Raw genomic sequence first — 18010 nt, forward strand, 5'->3', positions numbered from 1 at the left:
TTATCTAGGGTTATGAGATGGGGTGTCCCAACATGCCCTGCACGTTAGAACAACAGCCTGTATGGGTCACCCCTCCCATCATTCACGTCATTTCTGCATCCCCTATAGACCAGCCAGTGCTGGGATCCCAGGCAGAATCTCCATGGCTGCTGAGGTCCTGTGCTTAGACTTAGAAAATGTAGCATTTCCAGACTACGAGAGCGCTGTGTGGCAAGATACTCTCTGTTGTCCTTGCTCCTCTAAATTACTTCTTCATATCCATAATTAAGATAATTGGCGTATTGCTAAATGCTCATTTAGTGAGGGATGCAGTACACTTCGTGGCGGTTGCTGCTGCACAATTCTGATGCATAGCTTTGTCTGAAATAAATATAATTAGAGGCTTGCCTAAATACCTCCACCTTCCCTGACTCACAGTTCAATTTTCATTGAATGGATGAAATTAGTACAAAACATACACAGGAACAGAAGTCCCAACTATAAACTTGACTCTTCCCGAGAAATTTCAAAGGAAGACCTCTATTGTTTGCTAGTGCCATAGAAGAGAGATGCTCTCTCTGATGCAGTCTTTTCTTCAAACAGCCTCCTAAACAGCAGCAAAGCAGCAGGAAGCTTTGTGTCATTAATTTGTATTTGATGATTGTAGAGCCGACTGTGCACAGTGACTTACTAAAAAGACACACTACAGGAAAGGTCAGTAGCAGCGATATTTATTCCAGTTGTGAAATTCAGCAACAAAATGGAAAATGGATTTGAGAAATCAAAGAATTGGATCAAGTGTGACACGGATAATTATCAGGACAGATGTCTTAGAGGAATGCATTTTCCCCACTAATGCCCAGTGCTGCAGAACAATCCACTAGTGGCAGGACTGGAAGTCCTGGGCATTAAACATTGCTGACTTCCCTCAATAAAAATGTGTTGTGTCTTCGCCTTCTGGGTTATAAGCCCATAAGGCATGCAATCCCGTTTGAAAGCTCTTTTCTCTGACCAGGAGAACTAGAAATATTTTTATTTATCTTCTGATTCAGGATTATTCTGTTGCACTTTCTAGTTATCACAGGTGGGGAGTGAAATTAAATCAAATATTTGGAAATTTATTGCAAATTGGGAGCTCACATCCGTGAATAACCAGTGGATATATTTTTGAAAACATGATGTGTTGCTTTTACAAACAGTCATTAATTCCTGTTTCTGGGAGATAGGTATGAATCTTTAAAACAGAGTTCTGAAATCATATACTTATTTTTGTTTCATTTAGAAAGGAATTTTTGAGAAGTGGATAGAAACAGTTTCACAAGAATACAAGGGCTAGAAGAAGAAAGAGGGAATGAAGTTGTTTTAAAAAAAGTCCAAGAAGGAATCTGGCTGATGTGCATTGCCAGAGGGCAAGTTAAGCTTAGATTATGCCTGATGTTACATTAACCTGAGCTCAGAATCATTTTCCCTGTCGCAGGCCATGGGGCAGAACTCACCCCCACAACAGCTATCCCAGGACGGGGCTCCGCAGAGCTCTGCACGCTAGTGCTTCCTTGAGTAGCTCGCTTGCTCGACCACCGCAGGATCCACCACTTTCTCACAAATGTAAAATTTGTACTCGCCACATCCTGCATTGTCTATGTTTGCACGTTGAAGCCACACGCAATCCAGGAAAGGACTTGAGCTGGCTCGGATCTGAAACCTGTGAAAAAATAGCAGATATATTCATCATCCCATGGAAAAAGTCACAGGCTGATACAGTAATTCCCAGCTGCTGCTACCCATTTGACCCACAACAGCATACAAGCTCTCTGACGGGGGCTTGCCCAGGTTGGTGAGTGAGTGATGGGTAATCTGCTGGCAAGCAGGTGGGGGGACAGGCGGTTACTGAGTGGCGAGTAAAGATTGCTGCTCTGGCTAATAACAAATGCGCCTGGATGTGGTCTGTTCCTATCTGTGCAGTGACTCACAGATCAGGGGAGAAAGCTGATCCATCCTCCCACAGCCAGGGCCCCTCAGCTCCACTGCGCGACAGCCCAATCCAGAAAGAGTCAGAACCGTAAAGCTCTGCTGATCGCATTGTGAAGTCCTGTATGGAAATAAATGCAAAGCCGTGAATCACATCCCTGCTTCAGTCATAATGGCCTATGATTTGGAGAAGGAGAGAGGCACATGAAAACCAGCTGCTCACACCCTGCATAACAGGCTTTGTTTCTCAAGTGAATCTGGGCAGTGCCTCTTACTCCTGGCAGCCTGTGTTGTTTTGGAAATAAGGAAAAAGAACCTGCTGAGAGCTTTCGGTAGCTTTCAGTAGCTCTCAACTGAAGAGGAAGTTGAGATAACTGAAGCCTTCACATTAGCTGGGCAATGGGTACAGGATAACTACTTCCTTCCAACACCCTGGTTGCAGAAGTCCGGCATGAAAAGGCCTTTGCATTGTCTGCTATCATTGTACACAGGGAATTCAAAATACAGTAAAACAACAGAGCTCAAGACATAATCCTGTTGCCATTAAGAGTCTGGGTAGAAATTCCTTCACAGTGAAGAGCTCCCCTAGCTGTGCTTTATCTGCTGCTTCATCTACAACTTACGAGTCAGAAAAAGATATGGATCCTCTTCTCACGTGGGAGAAGAGTTCAGGGAGCAAGCCAGGCTGATGAGCTTTCTAGCTGTGGACAGCAGGAAGCTGAAGGCCAGGCTTCTGATATTTGCTAAATAGTTTGCTCCAGCAAGGCAACAAAAGACTTTGCAGCCAGTACTAGCTCAGATGTCTTTGCCCTGAGGTGGGATGAGGATCTAGATGCAGACCCAAGCTGGTGTGTCTCAGTTAAGTTCACTGAAGACAGTAGAGATGCACCAGGGAGGGTGAAGCCACAGCTCAGGTAGAGGGGCTCCAAAGGGGCATGGACACGTTTTGCCGCTCAGTCCAGCACGCGCATGCCATAGCATACTGCACCAGTGGAAGGATGGGAGTGGCTGTTCAGGCCACAGTAAAAAGCAGAGTATATAATTAGAAAGAGAGAAAAAAATAATCTTTACCAGCTCTTCCTTACTCTCTATCTTAAGAAGTCTGGAATCCAGAGCAGAGCACCGAGTCTTGCTTTCTTGCCAAGTTTTCCATTCCTTTGAAAAGTGGTAGCAGTTCTCCCCATGCTGTAGCCAGTTCTCAGGACAAGGAATACATTTATGTCCTTGAAAACAAAAGAGCTCCTGATCAGGTTTGGCAGCCTCAGCAGTCTCGAGTGGTCTAGTGGATCCCTGCAGGATCACTAGAGCAGTGCACAGCCTCTCTATCACAGAGGAGCAACAATTCCGCCTTCATTCTGCAGCTAAATTCATGTCTTCATCGGAGACTTAATAAACTCAGTTGCCAGAAGACTAGAAAAATGTTTTTAGAAACATGAAAATCAGAAAAACAAATAATAAAGACTTTTTTAATCTGACCAGCAAACCTGGAGTGTGCTAGTAAAACACAAACAGAGGAAATTTTGGAAGGTTGAGCCATGTTCACAGAGACATGGATACAGGTGGATGTAAAAGAAAACTTAGACTTTCAGTCATATGAGTACATGTCTATTCATGTGAACTTACTTTTAACTTCTTGTTAATATCAGGGCCAGCTCTTCCCTGCTATATGTTTTACAATTCAATTTCATTTCATACTTGCCATGGATTCAGTGTGCAAACATCAGACAGTGATGACCAGCTGTAGTGAAAGTTAATGAGCCCACTGCTGTTAAAGAAAATACCTTTCTGACAGCTGCACTTTTGACTCTTTCTGACACCTTATTCTGTTAGATACCTGTTGGGACCCTGAGTAATACTGAAGCCACAAAGAATTCAGATGCTGGATTTTTCTTTCACTCTCGCACCATTTGGGGAACTCTGTTTCTAGTTAGAAACTGAAATAACTGCAAGCAGCAGAAAAACCTGCCAGACAAAATATTTTGGACATCTCTGGGAACTGGGTCCCAGCTATAGGGTGAATCATGTTTGTTGCTCTGCAGCTCACAGGACCATAGTGTAACAAACCAGTGCCAGCTGGGAATTCCAGAACTTGATGCCGGATGGCAACAGATAGCACAGCACAGTGCACTTGGCTCTTAGAAGCAGCTTCTGGTTTGTGCTAAATTCAAATGCAGACATTTGTATAGATAATAACTTTGCCACTCTCTCACAAGATGTTAATTTATTATGATTCTCTTTCCTCTGCTATATGATAATGTAGTGTATTCAGCTCACCCATCATGAAATTTTCACACCACTATTTTGCACTGAAAAAAAGAATACCCTCAGGATATAGTCCATGAACTGTTGAAGCCAGTGATTACAATCCCATTTGGTAGAGAGCAGCAGTATTTACACTGCTGCATCCACTACACCATAACAGAACGAAGCTGTCTTGAGGAGTCAAAGCATTTCAGACAATTAAAGCCAGCAGAAATTTTCTGTCAATTTTTTTTTTTTTTACTAGAATTCCCTGAAACTGACTGTGAAAGAAGGAATGGTAGCATCAATTAATTTACCTATTAGAAAAATGGGTGTGTTTTTTTAAAAAAGGGTCATCATCATGGTATTTTCTGAATGAAAATATTTGTTTTAGGGCATAAACCAGGTCCATTACAAAAATTCAATAAACTTACGTCAGAAAGATAAGTTTACTTAAAAAATAATCAAAATGGAAATGCAGCCTTTTGGCTGACTCGGTTGAAACTTGGTTTTAAATGAAATAATTCAGGGCAATTTTAGAGATTTTGATTTTTTTTCTTCCAGTATGGTTGACAAAAAAAAAAATAAATCTGTGGCTACCATAATGTGATGGAACCACCATCTTCCCACCACTGTGTACCTCTGGAGGTGGTAAGCTGCTTTACAGTCTCTGTCAAGTTCAAATTCTGAGCCTGGAGGAGCTCCAGCTGCTGGTTGAGGCTTTCCATAATTGCCTTTCGCAGGGTGAAGTTTTCATCCCTTTCACGCACAAGGTGGCGGACCAGGATGATTTGAATCACAGCAAAACAAGAATGAAATTGTTCCATTAATATTAAAGCTAAACTGCTCAATGCAGCCTGAATAAACTTACCAAGGACACATGTACCTCCCCATGACTGAATATACCTGACCTACATACAGTCTGTGCACATCTATGAGCAAGATGTAATACATCCCAATTTCAAAGACTGGGAGATCCCTTGAGAGGGTAAACTCTGCCAGCAAGGGATACCTTTTTCATCATTAAATCCCTCAGGCTAACCCTCCCTCCCCCTTAATTAATTTCCTAGACGTCTAGCTGTCCACACTGAACTCCAAACACCCCTTCTGTGACCATACTTACGCCTGGCAGCCAAGACTCCTACAGCTGCCACTGAACTTATGCAGAAGACCCCAAGAACTACTGTAGCCAGTCGCCAACAGGAAAATGGAAAGGGGGAATCTGAAATAGACAAAAAGAAAAAAAAAAAAAAAGCAAAACGAGGAGCCTTTCATCTTTGTATCTGCAGGTCCTACACTGCACAAGATAACATGACTGGCAGTCCGCTCAGTGAATTGCTGAGTTTCACACCAGTATGTGATGTCACGTTATGAAAATATTCCTGTCGTTTGGCCATGGCCAGTCCTTCTTAGGAGTTGGGGGCTGGGAAGCTAGCAAGCCATGTTTAAAAGAAAACAAACTGGAAAAATAAAGCTGAACAGCACAGAATTTTGCATGTGGGAAAAGAACATCAAAAAAGTATTTGTGCTTACAACATGGCTGAAATTTTCATATGCATCCAGGTATTGGGGTGTGTTTTGAGTGCCTAAACTGCCGAATCAGGAAAGAATTCACCTTTTCAGAAAATAAACTCAGAAACAGTCAGCAATGAAATTCAGGCCTCTGCAAAATAATCTGAAATTATGGCATACAGATGTGAATAAAACCACATACCTGCAGTTGCACAGAAATAGTCTCACACCTGGAAATGCACATACCCATTCTTGCAATGTGGGCAAATGCAAACACCCGTGTGAATTTACAGTGCCAAATCACAGAGGAAAGGATTACTTCCAATTTAAAAATTTTGTGTTCTTTTACTAGACTCCCGTACAAAATTCCAGTGGGAATACTAATTTTAATTTGAAATCACCAACAGAAATAACTGGCATACCAGTCTGTGCTATTCTTGCCTTTTATTCTCTCTGTTCCCTAAACCTTTCACCGACCAGTGAGTAAGAACCCTACTAGATACTGGGAGTTCACCTTCAGCCTCCAGGTATAAAACTCAAGGATCCCTCAACAAGTGAGAATGAAATAACCACTGCCTAGCCAGTAAGTGGAATTTTCCTTCAGAAAGAGCTCTTTATTATCATTTATTATCAAATTTCTCAAATTCATCTCCAGACATTTAGCTGGGCTGTAACATAACATGTCTTTACTTTGCTACTACCTTTTATACAGAGCACTTCTAAAGCACTAATGCACAGCATAAAGAACATGGATTTGGGATCAGTCACATTCCTCTCTTCCTCTGTGAAGCTATGCAGCATAATATTTACGATTTTTAAGTACAGAAAGGTATTTGTCCATCTATTCCTTCCCTTGAGAGAAAATGTGGTTTTTCCTAGCATTTGCTTCATTCAGTTAGTCAGATTTAAATAAGTAAAGCTGAAAGACTTTTGCAAGGTCCCTTAGGCAGATTACTTCACTAACTTCCAGGAGCTAACACCTAATGTCTAACTGGAACATGTTTATTTTTACTTAACTGCATCCCACAACCATAATTACGTGATTCCTCTCAAATCTGAACAGGTTTTCCACATTTTCCACCCTTCCATTCTTTTTAAGCTCCTGTCTCTTTTTACTTTCTTTCCCCAATTTCCTAGAAAATTCAAGTCCAAAGGGCTCCCAGAAGCCAGATGCTTCTTGGCAGGCGACACCCTCCTCTGAGAGCCACATGAAAAATGTTCTCCAAGGTGAGAGTTTGTCTTGGAGAGAGCTGCCCCCCAACACCACCACTACCTTTTGCTCTGGCAGTCTGGAGCTCCTGGTCCTGGGATTTTTCCAGTGTTACAAACCTCAGGTCTGCATATGTCACTTCTCCACTTGTCATTTCTGGCAAGGTTACAGGAGAGTTCAAAAGTTTGCTTGGTCCTACGCGAGAAACAGAGATAAGGTCCTGGCTGGGATCAAAGGACTGGTCGGTGTCATTGGAAGCTAGCAGAGTGATTCATGCAGAAGTCAGAAGGGTTTTTTGGCTCATACTAAAGGATTTTATGACACAGTGATACTGGGGGTTGTTTACATGCAGCAGAGTCCCAGAATAGTATTTAAATCTCCTGTGTGTGCAAAAATGCAATGGGGCACAGAAATCTCGCAGTTCTCAGTTCCTGGAACAGATGCATAGAGTTACCCAATTTGGGAGCCCATCCTTTCTGTGGAAATACAAAGAAGGAAGGGGAGAGACAAAGAGGAAATTACATTACTTTTTTATTAAGTCTAAACAATCCCTTGAAGTTTTTCAGCAGCAGGGGGGGTGTTTCCTGGCTTTATTACACAATTATTAATATTAAATAAATTCAGCCAGAAGGGCTCCTCGATCTCTTAGGCAGCACAGGAGGACTAGAGGCAAATGGAAGGGAGAAACATACTGATCACCTTTGCTCACTGTTTGTAAGCACATCGCGCTTACCCTGATGGGGTAGCACATCGACTTCTCACAGCCGTTGCCCAGTCCTAGGAGACAAAGAAATGAATCCAGGTTTCCCAGCTGCTGTTCCAGATATGTCTGCACTGTAAAAGGTAATGAGCCGAAGAAATATGCTGAACTAATTGGGAGTCTGGGTAGAAAATTCATGTACCAGAGTATGATGCTGTGCTTTCTGGACTAGCTCTGGGCTGGAAGCAGTCTCATGTGATAATCACTGCCATTTAGCCAGAGTGATTAACAGAGCACAGCAGCGTGCCATTCTGCTAGGGCTGCGGCTGCGTGCCAGGAGGGGTCACCTGCCAGCTTGAGCACCTGCACCATGCTCTCTCGGACTTTGAGTCCTAGGAATAAGATGGATAAACTTAACTGGTCCTACATTTCCTGGTATATCTAGGTCTTCTGGCAAAATGACAGGAATGAGATTTTCGGGTTTATTTCATGTGGCTGTACCACACACAGCCCAAGAACTGCTGGTCTCACCAGCTATTAAGTCAGGAACAAGGATGAGCACCAGGTAGCACAGAAGATACCCCCCAGCACCACATCTCACTGGAGACTTTGCCAGCCCCAGGCTGCTGGAGATCAAAGCTCCCTGTCTACTGAGCAGAAAGCATCCACAGGCTTTTATCTTACAGTGGAAAACCTGAGTGCAATGACTTAGACTCCAGCATCTGGGCACACATAAATAGAAAAATAAACGTTGATTTCCAGGAGATCCTTACCCTGTCTCCAATGAGCTGTTGCTTTTGAACCCCCTGTCATGTTTTCTGTCAAGGGGAGGTAACAACCCTTATGTCCTCAGTGGAAAGAGCATGTGTGCTGGGTTTGGCTGGCATAGAGTTCATTTTTGTCATAGTAGCTAGTATGGGGCTGCGTTTTGGATCTGTGCTGAGAAGTGTTGCTAACACAGGGATGGTTTAGTTCCTGCTGAGCAGTGCTTGCACAGAGCCGAGGGCTTTTCTGCTGCTCACCTCACCCCAGCAGCGAGCAGGCTGGGGGGGCACAAGAAGCTGGGAGGGGACACAGATGGGACAGCTGACCCCAACTGGCCAAAGGGATCTCCCACACCATATGGTGTCATACTCAGGAGGAAGGGGGGATGTTCGGATTGATGGCATTTCTCTTCTCAAGTAACCGCTACTGGTGCTGGAGCCCAGCTTTCCTGAAGATGGGTGAAGACCTGCCTGCCCAAGCGAAGCAGTGAATGAATATCTTACTTTGCTGCTTGCATACACAGATTTTACTTTACCTATTAAACTGTTTTTATCTCAACGTATGAATTTTCTTCCTTTTACCCTTCCAATTCTCTGCCCCATCCCAGCGGAGGGGGGAGTGAGTGAGCGGCTGTGTGGTGCCAGCTGGGGTTAAACCACAAGTGTGAAATGTGGGAGGGAAGCGTTCTGCTTCTTTATGCACAGTTTATTAAAAAATGATCTGGTTTTGTTTTATAAGCAACAGAGGGCTTTTGGATTATCATCATTCAGTGTAAAATACATGAAAGCTATGATAATGTCTTACTACACCTGCAAAAGTGTCAAGGGTCCTTCTGAGCCCCAAATGTGTTCCCATATTTTACATTTCTAAATGCCCAAGGGGAAGTATTGGGTATGACTAATCGAGCTGGCTCTAGCAGAATACTCCTTTGAAGAGTAACAGGGACCAAGGAGCAATTTCTCAACAACTTCTAAGAACAGCACAACAGCATTTTTTCAGCTCACTGAGAAGCTTTACTCCCAGTTAAGACCATGCTACCTAGGAAATAATAGAACAGGCTTGAGATGCATACCTTGATACAACCAGAACAGGGAAGCAGGGATGACAGAAGTATTTTCTGTCCTTACCACATTCTGCTTTCTCTGGCATCCAAGGAAGGTTATGTTCAAATCACATAGCTTACCACAGAACGGACCCTTAGATTTTAAACAATCACAAAGAACAGAGAAAAGTCAATAATGGGATATTTTTATTTGGTTTAGCAGTTCTGTAAGACTCTGGTCACAGTCTTAGTACCTTTTGAAAGGTGGCAAGGGGGAAATATCAAAGAGAAAAGTCACTTCAATATAAAATAAAACAAATAATAAAATATTAAGATAACTGAGGCAAAAGACATGGGGAATGTGGAGAAATTGAAACCATTGTTGAATGAGAAGACAGCAGGATGATAGGTGGATTACTGGAAGGAAAGTATTAATGAAAATGCCATAGGAATAGAAAAAGAGTGATTAATAAGTTTCAGCAAGACTGAGTTATACTATGCTTTTGGAGACGACACTGTTTCATGTCACACAGCTGCATGTCATACTGCTGCTTTTCCTTTAGAGAAATTTTTTATCACTCTATATGATATTTCTCCAGTTTGATCCTTCTAAAATTCAGAATTCTCATGAGACTGAATTTCAGTTAAAAATCAATACTGAATTATCACACTGATAATAAAAAGCCCCTGAAAACATTGTTAATTTATACTTCTCTTCCCTTCCACACTGAATCCCACCAGTCTTGAAAGCTGTACATACAAGGAACACTATTTTACAGTTCTGCTGGGTCTTTTCTTCTAAAACTCCCGTAATACACAAAAGAGTTTAAGGAGAAATAGACAGAAAGACTATTGGGCAATTCCCATATAAGTACAAAGTCAATAGCTCATGGTTTTGTGTTTCTTATTTGTCCACCAGGAATCGGAAACATTCTTCCAGTAGTAGACTAGGACGGATGGATGGAAGGATGGATAGATAGGTAGATAGATAAACTCATGCTAAGACATGTTTATACTGCACCACTACTTTTATAATTAGAGAATGCTAAATGGTTTTAGCTTGCCTTGGGAGAATACATTATGTTTATGAATCCATTGGTTCTGCTCTGCAACACTAATTTGCATCACCAAGGCTAATGATTCACCAGTTTAATGTGAATGCATTGTGCTTGCAACATGGGGCAACAAGTTTCTCTAGTTGCTATCCTGCCGTTAACATATATTCATGCACCAGTTCCAAGTGGTTCCCAAACACAAATAGTAACACATTACTGCAAAGCATTTTTTTCTCTCTCAGCTATTCAAAAGAGAAAGGGAAGGTGAACACGATTATATGCATGTAATAACACTCTGAATAGCCATGAGCAGTAACAGAAATCTAAAGCAGTTCTACAAGAGAGAGAAAATTAACGGGTCATTGAATGGAACCTGCTAATGCAACCAGCTGCAGGATAAGTAGTATCCAGGGTAGGAGAATCAACATTTATTCCCTGTGATGCAAAGTATTTCAGGGGACTTGGCTGACCATGCAGGAAGTTCAGGAGTGGGACCTGTGAGTGAGCAGAGTCTCAGTTGCAGGATGGATATAGCAGGGACTACCAGGTAAGAGGGATGGTGGCAGAGCCTTAAAATGGGCAATATAAGGGGTGTTGCATATGCATACATATATGCGCATTATGCATACATATATATGCATCTATGTGTGTATGTGTGTTGCATTCATATATATATATAAATGCGCATACACATATGCATATAACTATATATTCAAAATGCTATATACAATTATAATATTGCAAATTCACTTCAGCAGGAACATCTTGCTTGTAACATACACTATAGATGTTGATCATATAGCTAAAGTCAACAGATTGTATCCATATAGGTAGGACAATGTGAGTGCAGGGACAGAAAAGGTACTGGAAGAGGGAGAGGAATCTGAACTCCATTTGAACAGGTCAATAACATGACCTTCAACCCACCTCCCTCAGGGTAGGGGCGGGGAGAGGAATAATTGGGAATGAACAAACTCGAGAGACCCTTTCTGCTCACAGAAGGGAAGGGTCAGGTCTGCAGAGATCTCACGATGCCCTTCACTGGACTAGTTCAACATCTAAAGTAAGAACTCGTAGCCACTGCTTTTCTCCTGATCTGACTGGAAGGCTTTAGAGATCTCGTCAAAAGAGAGAGAGAAGCAGGCCAAAAGAATACAAAAGGAGGCAGGCAGAAATAAACAGGAATTGTCAGTGACAAACAGGGAAAGAGAGAAAGCAAAGACCTGAAGGGCAGAGTAGAAGGATAGACCCAGAGGACAGAAAGAGGCAGAGCAGGAAGAAGAGATTGGATTCAACGTACAACAAGGAATCTGCTCCTTCTCCTGGTCAGTGGACTGGTGAGGATGAACTGAAGCTAGAAAGGACAAGAAGGCATCAAGCAGCTTGAGAGACCAAGAAGCCACAGAACCGCTCTAAGGGGATGCATAGCCCAGCCATGATCTGCTTTATTTTAGGGTGTTTCTTATGGGTAAGTCACACCTCAGGTTCCTTTTTACGGGCTCTCTGCTACGTTAGGGAGTTATCTTGGAAAGGTGGAGGGGCGTTAGCAATTGACAGTCACAATAATTTCCCTCCTACTAGAAAGAACTGGACATATAAAAGGCAGACACAGAGAAGAGAGTATTTGCTGCTATTCCAGAGATGGTAACACAGAAGTCAGGAATGAGATGGGTAAGAGTGCTGGAGGGACAGAGCAGAATTCAAGTCAGTGTGGGTATAATACGAAGCAGGGCATTTAAAAGTTCTTAATATTTGAGCATGGAGAAGGATCTACATCTGCAACATGACATAGGGAAAGGGAAACCTGTGGTGAGGGTGAAGGCAGGTCAGTGTCTGCTGGGAACAGTGCTAAGTAGGATTTTAATGACTACAGGAAGTTAAGATATGAAACAATGCAGTTGATATTACAGTAACTTCAAAATCTACAGCAGAATATACAACGGAAACAACGGAAGACAGATAAGAGTAAGTCCTTACCATAGCAGATTCAGACTGGCAATAGTCCAGGTAACAGAGATAAAAGTTGCATACGACAGACTTGGTTCGCTCTAGTTGTGTCTTTGGTTTTCTCCTTCTAGTTCCCCCAAGTGAGAGGTGAGGAAGGCTGTCTCAACACTGAACTGTGAGTATTTGACCATCTTGCACTCTAAGAAGACAGTGAAGGACAAAGGCAGTAGCAGACGTCAGTGTTATGATGTGGTGGCTGACACTTTCCACCAAAGCTTATTTAATTGCGACAATTGAAAAGTCATATAAAATTTCCATTGCTTTGAATGTGAAGTGTATTATTATTAATCAACGTACTGATCATGTACTGTTCCTGCTACCTCCTTGCATACCTGCAGTGGTTAAGAGCTTTCTGGTGTAATTTTGATTGATTGAGATTATGAATTGGGAATTGACCTTTCCTTGAAAAATTGGTTTGAAATACACTGCTTTGATGAACATCTCTTGGTTATGTCATTCATAAGAATAACAGAAATTATATTCTGTCAAAAAAGACAAAACAAATGTGAATGCAGATCCCTAAAGTTTGCAAACAGAATCAGACAGGCAAAAATATCAGGAGAATGATAAAGTGATAAAGTCAAACAGAAAGGAAACTCACCTAACAGGGAGATTGATGAGGTCAGCGAGTTTCTCGTCACTGTGCCATTTAGAAGCCAGGTGGTAAGTGAGGAACATGCGGGGAGCTGGAAGAGGGTACAGTAAGGATCTTTCCATTTATTTGGTATTCTGTGGCTAACTGTTTCTTGTACCCTCTTCTCCTCAGCTGTTCAGGTACGGAGTGGGACCGTTTGTGGTATATCTGGTAAGATGGCATACGTTTACTCTAAATATCTGCATCTCTGGACAATTCCAGTAGCAAAGAGTGGGATTAAATGTGACCTGTTCAAGTGTGATACCACCACCTGCTTTACCTTGGGACATCAGTAGCAAGGCAACCCCTTAGCTATTGCATCATCTTTAACAAATGTTGACTTCTTAGTCTCCTTTTTTATTCCACGTATTAATTTAGTTGGATGAACAATATTAATAAAGAATTCATGGCACAATATGCCTTTTAAAAGGCCCATATTTTTAGTAATTTCACTCTGATTCCTTAGTAATTCTCACCAGGATTAGATTAAAAAGGATGGTAGCTGTTGGACGTCTACAAACTGCAATAAGAGTGTAGCCAGAAGATTGAGAGTGACATTTTTTTCTCTTTGAATGTCACTCATGAGGACACATCTGGAATATCTAGTCCCATTTTGGTCCCTTAGTACAAAAGAGATGTTGACAAACTGGAGCAAGTCCACTGGGGAGCCAATAAAATAGTCAGGGAACCAGAGGACACGATGGCGGAGTGGCTGGTTTGTTCAGCCTAGAGGAGGCAAAGGGGGCAACCTGCTTGCAGTTTTCCACTACCTGAGGTGGATCTTGAGCGAAGACAGAGCCAGAGCCTTCTCAGAGGTGCCCAGCAGAAGGACCTAAGGCGACTGGCCAAGCTGCATACATGGAAATTCTGATTAGACAGAAAAAATGCTTCCCCTGAGGAGGGTGCAGCACTGGAACAGCTGCCTGGAGGGAACGTGGGATCTTCATCCCTGAAGACTGTCCAAATTGTGCTGGACAAGGCCCCAGATGACTTTGTCTAGCTTTCAGGTTAGCCTTGCTTTAAGCAGGGAGAAACATTAAGAGGACTTCTGCCAACAAAATCTTCCTGTCTTAATTCTATGTCCTCTCCCTTACCAGGCTGGTGGTGGCGATCGGTGGGCTGCTGCTCCTGTGTGGCCTGGTTTCCATCTGCGTGAGATGCTGTTTTCATTGCCATCAGACAGGGGAGGAATCAGGTCCTCAGCCCTATGAGGTCACCGTCATTGCTTTTGATCATGACAGCACCCTCCAGAGCACCATTACCTGTGAGTTGGCTTTGACAGAGCCTGGGGACCTCAGCACACCCCAAAGCGAAGGGCTGCACTGTAAAAAGCCCAGATTGCAGCATCCCAGGGCTGACAGAGGGAAATTCATGGCAGGATGCAGGGAAAGCAGCATCTGCACACAGTACAAATGCAGGTGCTCATCAGCCTTCTTGTAGCAAATGCAGCCAGATGGTGAATCAGCTGTGAGACACATTTGGGTGGAATTAGGGCAGCTACACGCCTTGGTGGCATTTGAGGAAGGAGCAAGTGTGGGATGTTGCTGATGGGGTTTTCCGCGCATCCCTTTTAGGGAAGGACAAGGGCAGGAAAACATTCAGGCTGTGGGGAAAGAAAAGCCTGTGCACTGCAGATATACCTGTCCTCCTTTAATTGCACGGTGCTTTCAGGAAGTGGCAAACAGCTTTTGTCTCCTCCCTTTCAGCTCTCCATTCTGTGTTTGGGCCTGCTGCCAGGAGGATATTAGCAGTGGCACACTCCCATAACGCTGCGCAGGGACCACCACCCCTCTCGGTATCAGACACTCCTCCAGTCTATGAAGAAGCTCTGCACATGAGCAGATTCACCGTCGCCAAGGCAGGGCAGAAAGTGCCAGACCTGGATCCAGTGCCAGAGGAAAGACTGCAGGCATCTGCCAAGGGCAAGGATGCCCAGCCATCCCTCCCAGGACATTAGTACCTCGTTTTACTGAATGTAGTTACATGCAGAGACTAATTCTTCTGGGCAGGGTTCGGAATATCAGATTAAGTTTCTTAGTCATTAGGGAAAAGCAAAAAAAGAGACTAAATTCCAAATATTTTCAGATCTAGCATATTTTGATGGCTCCTTTTGACCATTTTTTGAGATAACTGGCCATTGGCATTCTCCATGTCCACATACACACATCACTACTGTCACAGTTTGCAGGAATAAGCAGGCAGCAGAATCAAGGTGCTGAGCCACTTTGCAGGCTAGTGACCTGCAGGGAGATGGCAGATGCTGGCTCATTCTGCTTGCCTCCACCCAAGTTTCCTGGGGATGGCAGAGAGATTTTCACAACAGAAAAGAAAAAAAGAAGACATGTGAGATCTTAATACCCAGTAACATCAAACTTCTCAAAAGTGCCAACCATTTATAGTAAATTATAAAAAAAAAAAAAAAGAAAGAAAGAAAGAAAGAAAAAAGGAGCTGTGTAGGAACACAATCTTCATGTAAACAAAAGACAGCATACATTGGTCGTATGTGCAGTAGATGTCCTGAACGCCCTACAGGATATATGTCATGAAGACAGTCTGGTTTTGAATACGATACATAGCAATTCTAAAATAGTAGTCACAAGCTCTTACATTTTAATTAACAAATATGATGTCTATGCTAGCCGATCAAACAAGGGAAGGAGCAAGAACACTACCTCTGAAATAAAGTCAATCATATTTTAGTTGCATTCATATTGTATCATTTATAAATTATTCCTAATGTTGCTGTCAAAAGCAGGTCAAATTTAATACAACCATTTAAAACATTTCAGCCATTTCTCAGATAGAAATAATTTGTGAGTCTTTCCTGATGAATACAAATATGTTGAATGACCCAGAAATATTAATCAAACTGTTTGGATGAACATAGGTATGGACCATCTGTAAAATGTTTTCTTGGACTAGGTATTCATTGAGAAGGCGACCTCAATTACATCAGTATTATATCCACCCCAGGTTCAGCAACTGAAAACATTCAAGCAGAGGGACATCAAAAATCAAATGATAAGCAGCCAAGAATGAATTGCGTGTGTATGTTAATGTTGATATGAATGCACAGGTCATGGATATCACATCCTTCTTGAAGTGGCTGCATGACCCTTCCTACTGGGGCACCCAAATTCTCATGTCCTTAATATGCTGATCTTCTCTCCTGTGAAATACAGAAAAAATGGTTATTTTGTAGATAAGGAAAGGTCCACGAATATGTTTAGGAATCTAACTGCTGTTGAGATTACAGTCTTAGACAATTTTAGAGGTTGATAAGATAGCTTCAGCATAGAGCCCAATTGAACAACCAATACATCTTTGATGATGTCCCAGACCTTGCCCAGTCACATGAGTTCTGTATCCAAAAGAACTTAATGAGGGTCCTGATTTCCTAGGTCAAAATCTCCTTTCTGAATTGCCTAGTCATTACCTAACGGTACCGTTAATGAATGATAAACTGGAATATAATAAATAGATAAATAAGTGACATATAAGGTTATGTCTCTTCTGCTATGCAGCACACTTGAAATCGTAACTGTTTGGGGAACATCTGCTAGAGTGACCTATTTCATTAGCTGCTCTCTGAAGCCCAGCTCAAGCCTGACTTCTCCACCATGCTGCAGAACGTTTCCTGGAAGGCTTTTGTTTACTGCACAGTAAAAGCCCGAAGCAAACATTTGGACCTGCTGAACATGCGTCAAGCACTATCAAGCCCAGAAACTTCCTGGAAGCCTTCACAATCGTTTCCAGGGGGAACATACCGTTCCTCCCGCACCTCCACCCCTTTCCTCCTGCCTCCGAGCCCCAAGCTCTGCGGGCATTTAACAGGAGATGGCAGCCCTGCTCCACAGGGCAGCGATCCTGCCTAGCAAAACAGGAACGGACAATTGTTAATAATTCACAACAGTAATTTTTTTTCTAAGATGTGCAATAGAAAGGGAAGTTTTAAAATTCTTAGGTTTCCCCTCCTCTGCATCAAATCACCTCTGCTATCTCTTTTCTGAGTTTCAAGGGGAAAAGTAACAGGTCACTCGTATCCAGAGGTGGGCCTTACCTGCTGCTTTCAGCAGGTTTCCCTTGACCAAAGCCAGTACCACCTAACTCTCCTAGCCCTTCCCATCTGCTCACATCCTTCTTTGTTTGTCTCACTTAGTTGTTAGGTGCTAAAGCAGGTACCCTCAAGGGGTTTTTTACTGGCAAGACATCCAAAATATTTCAAGTGAAAATAATGAGAGACAGCACTCCACTTGCTCAGGGATTGTTTCCTACTAAATGTGACTTCAGATAAGCACTCAAGAGCCCATAGGACATAATAAAACACCAAATCAAAGCAAACAAACAAAAACCAGAAGCAGACCTACAAGCACTCTAATTAACCATACAAGGTCATATATGAAAGCAAAGACCAGGTATCAGTGACTGCAGACACTTCACTCTTGCCCTCAGATCTGTTGTGATTCAAAAACATACTCTCCTCACAAACAACCCAAAAATGAGGGCAGTCAATAAAGAACACAGGTACTTTGTGAAGAAGCAGGACCACAGCCCATAAAAATATAGCAAGTTTACATATTTACAGAGCTAAACTGCTACTTGGTACTGCAATTTACTGTTACTCAGCTAGTTTTTTTACTCCGGTGGTGGTGGTTCCATCTCACTGTTGATTCTGGACATTGAATATCTTTGTGTATTATATTATAATGGCCAATAAGCACTTTGAAAACTTTTATGCTTCCAGATTAAAAATTAAACATCAAATACTATTAAATATAAGGAACTAATACTTCCATACAACTTTTAAACAAATATTCAAGTCGCAACTGTTTTCCCCATGCTTAAGAGCAATAGAGGTGTGAATTGCTTACAAATAAAGAGTAATATACATTTGAAG

General features: G+C 42.4%; 2 protein-coding genes across 2 annotated transcripts; one reads left to right on the top strand and one right to left on the bottom strand.

Moving 5' to 3' along the window:
- Positions 1-694: 694 nt before the first annotated feature.
- Positions 695-7214, bottom strand: LOC121089628 (C-type lectin domain family 7 member A-like). The gene is made up of 5 exons (XM_040597001.1): positions 6974-7214; positions 5312-5410; positions 3019-3170; positions 1950-2068; positions 695-1681 (listed from the first exon to the last, which is right to left on the bottom strand). Exons 1-5 carry the CDS (start codon positions 7062-7064, stop codon positions 1522-1524), a joined length of 621 nt encoding a protein of 206 aa, XP_040452935.1. The 5' UTR covers positions 7065-7214; the 3' UTR covers positions 695-1521.
- A 4899-nt stretch (positions 7215-12113) lies between these two features.
- Positions 12114-16543, top strand: TMEM52B (transmembrane protein 52B). The gene is made up of 5 exons (XM_040594985.1): positions 12114-12143; positions 12551-12594; positions 13246-13284; positions 14211-14377; positions 14820-16543. Exons 1-5 carry the CDS (start codon positions 12114-12116, stop codon positions 15068-15070), a joined length of 531 nt encoding a protein of 176 aa, XP_040450919.1. The 3' UTR covers positions 15071-16543.
- The last annotated feature ends 1467 nt before the right edge of the window (positions 16544-18010 follow it).

The sequence above is a fragment of the Falco naumanni genome, chromosome 5 (assembly GCF_017639655.2).
Source record: "Falco naumanni isolate bFalNau1 chromosome 5, bFalNau1.pat, whole genome shotgun sequence".
NCBI classification, from domain to species: Eukaryota; Metazoa; Chordata; class Aves; order Falconiformes; family Falconidae; genus Falco; species Falco naumanni.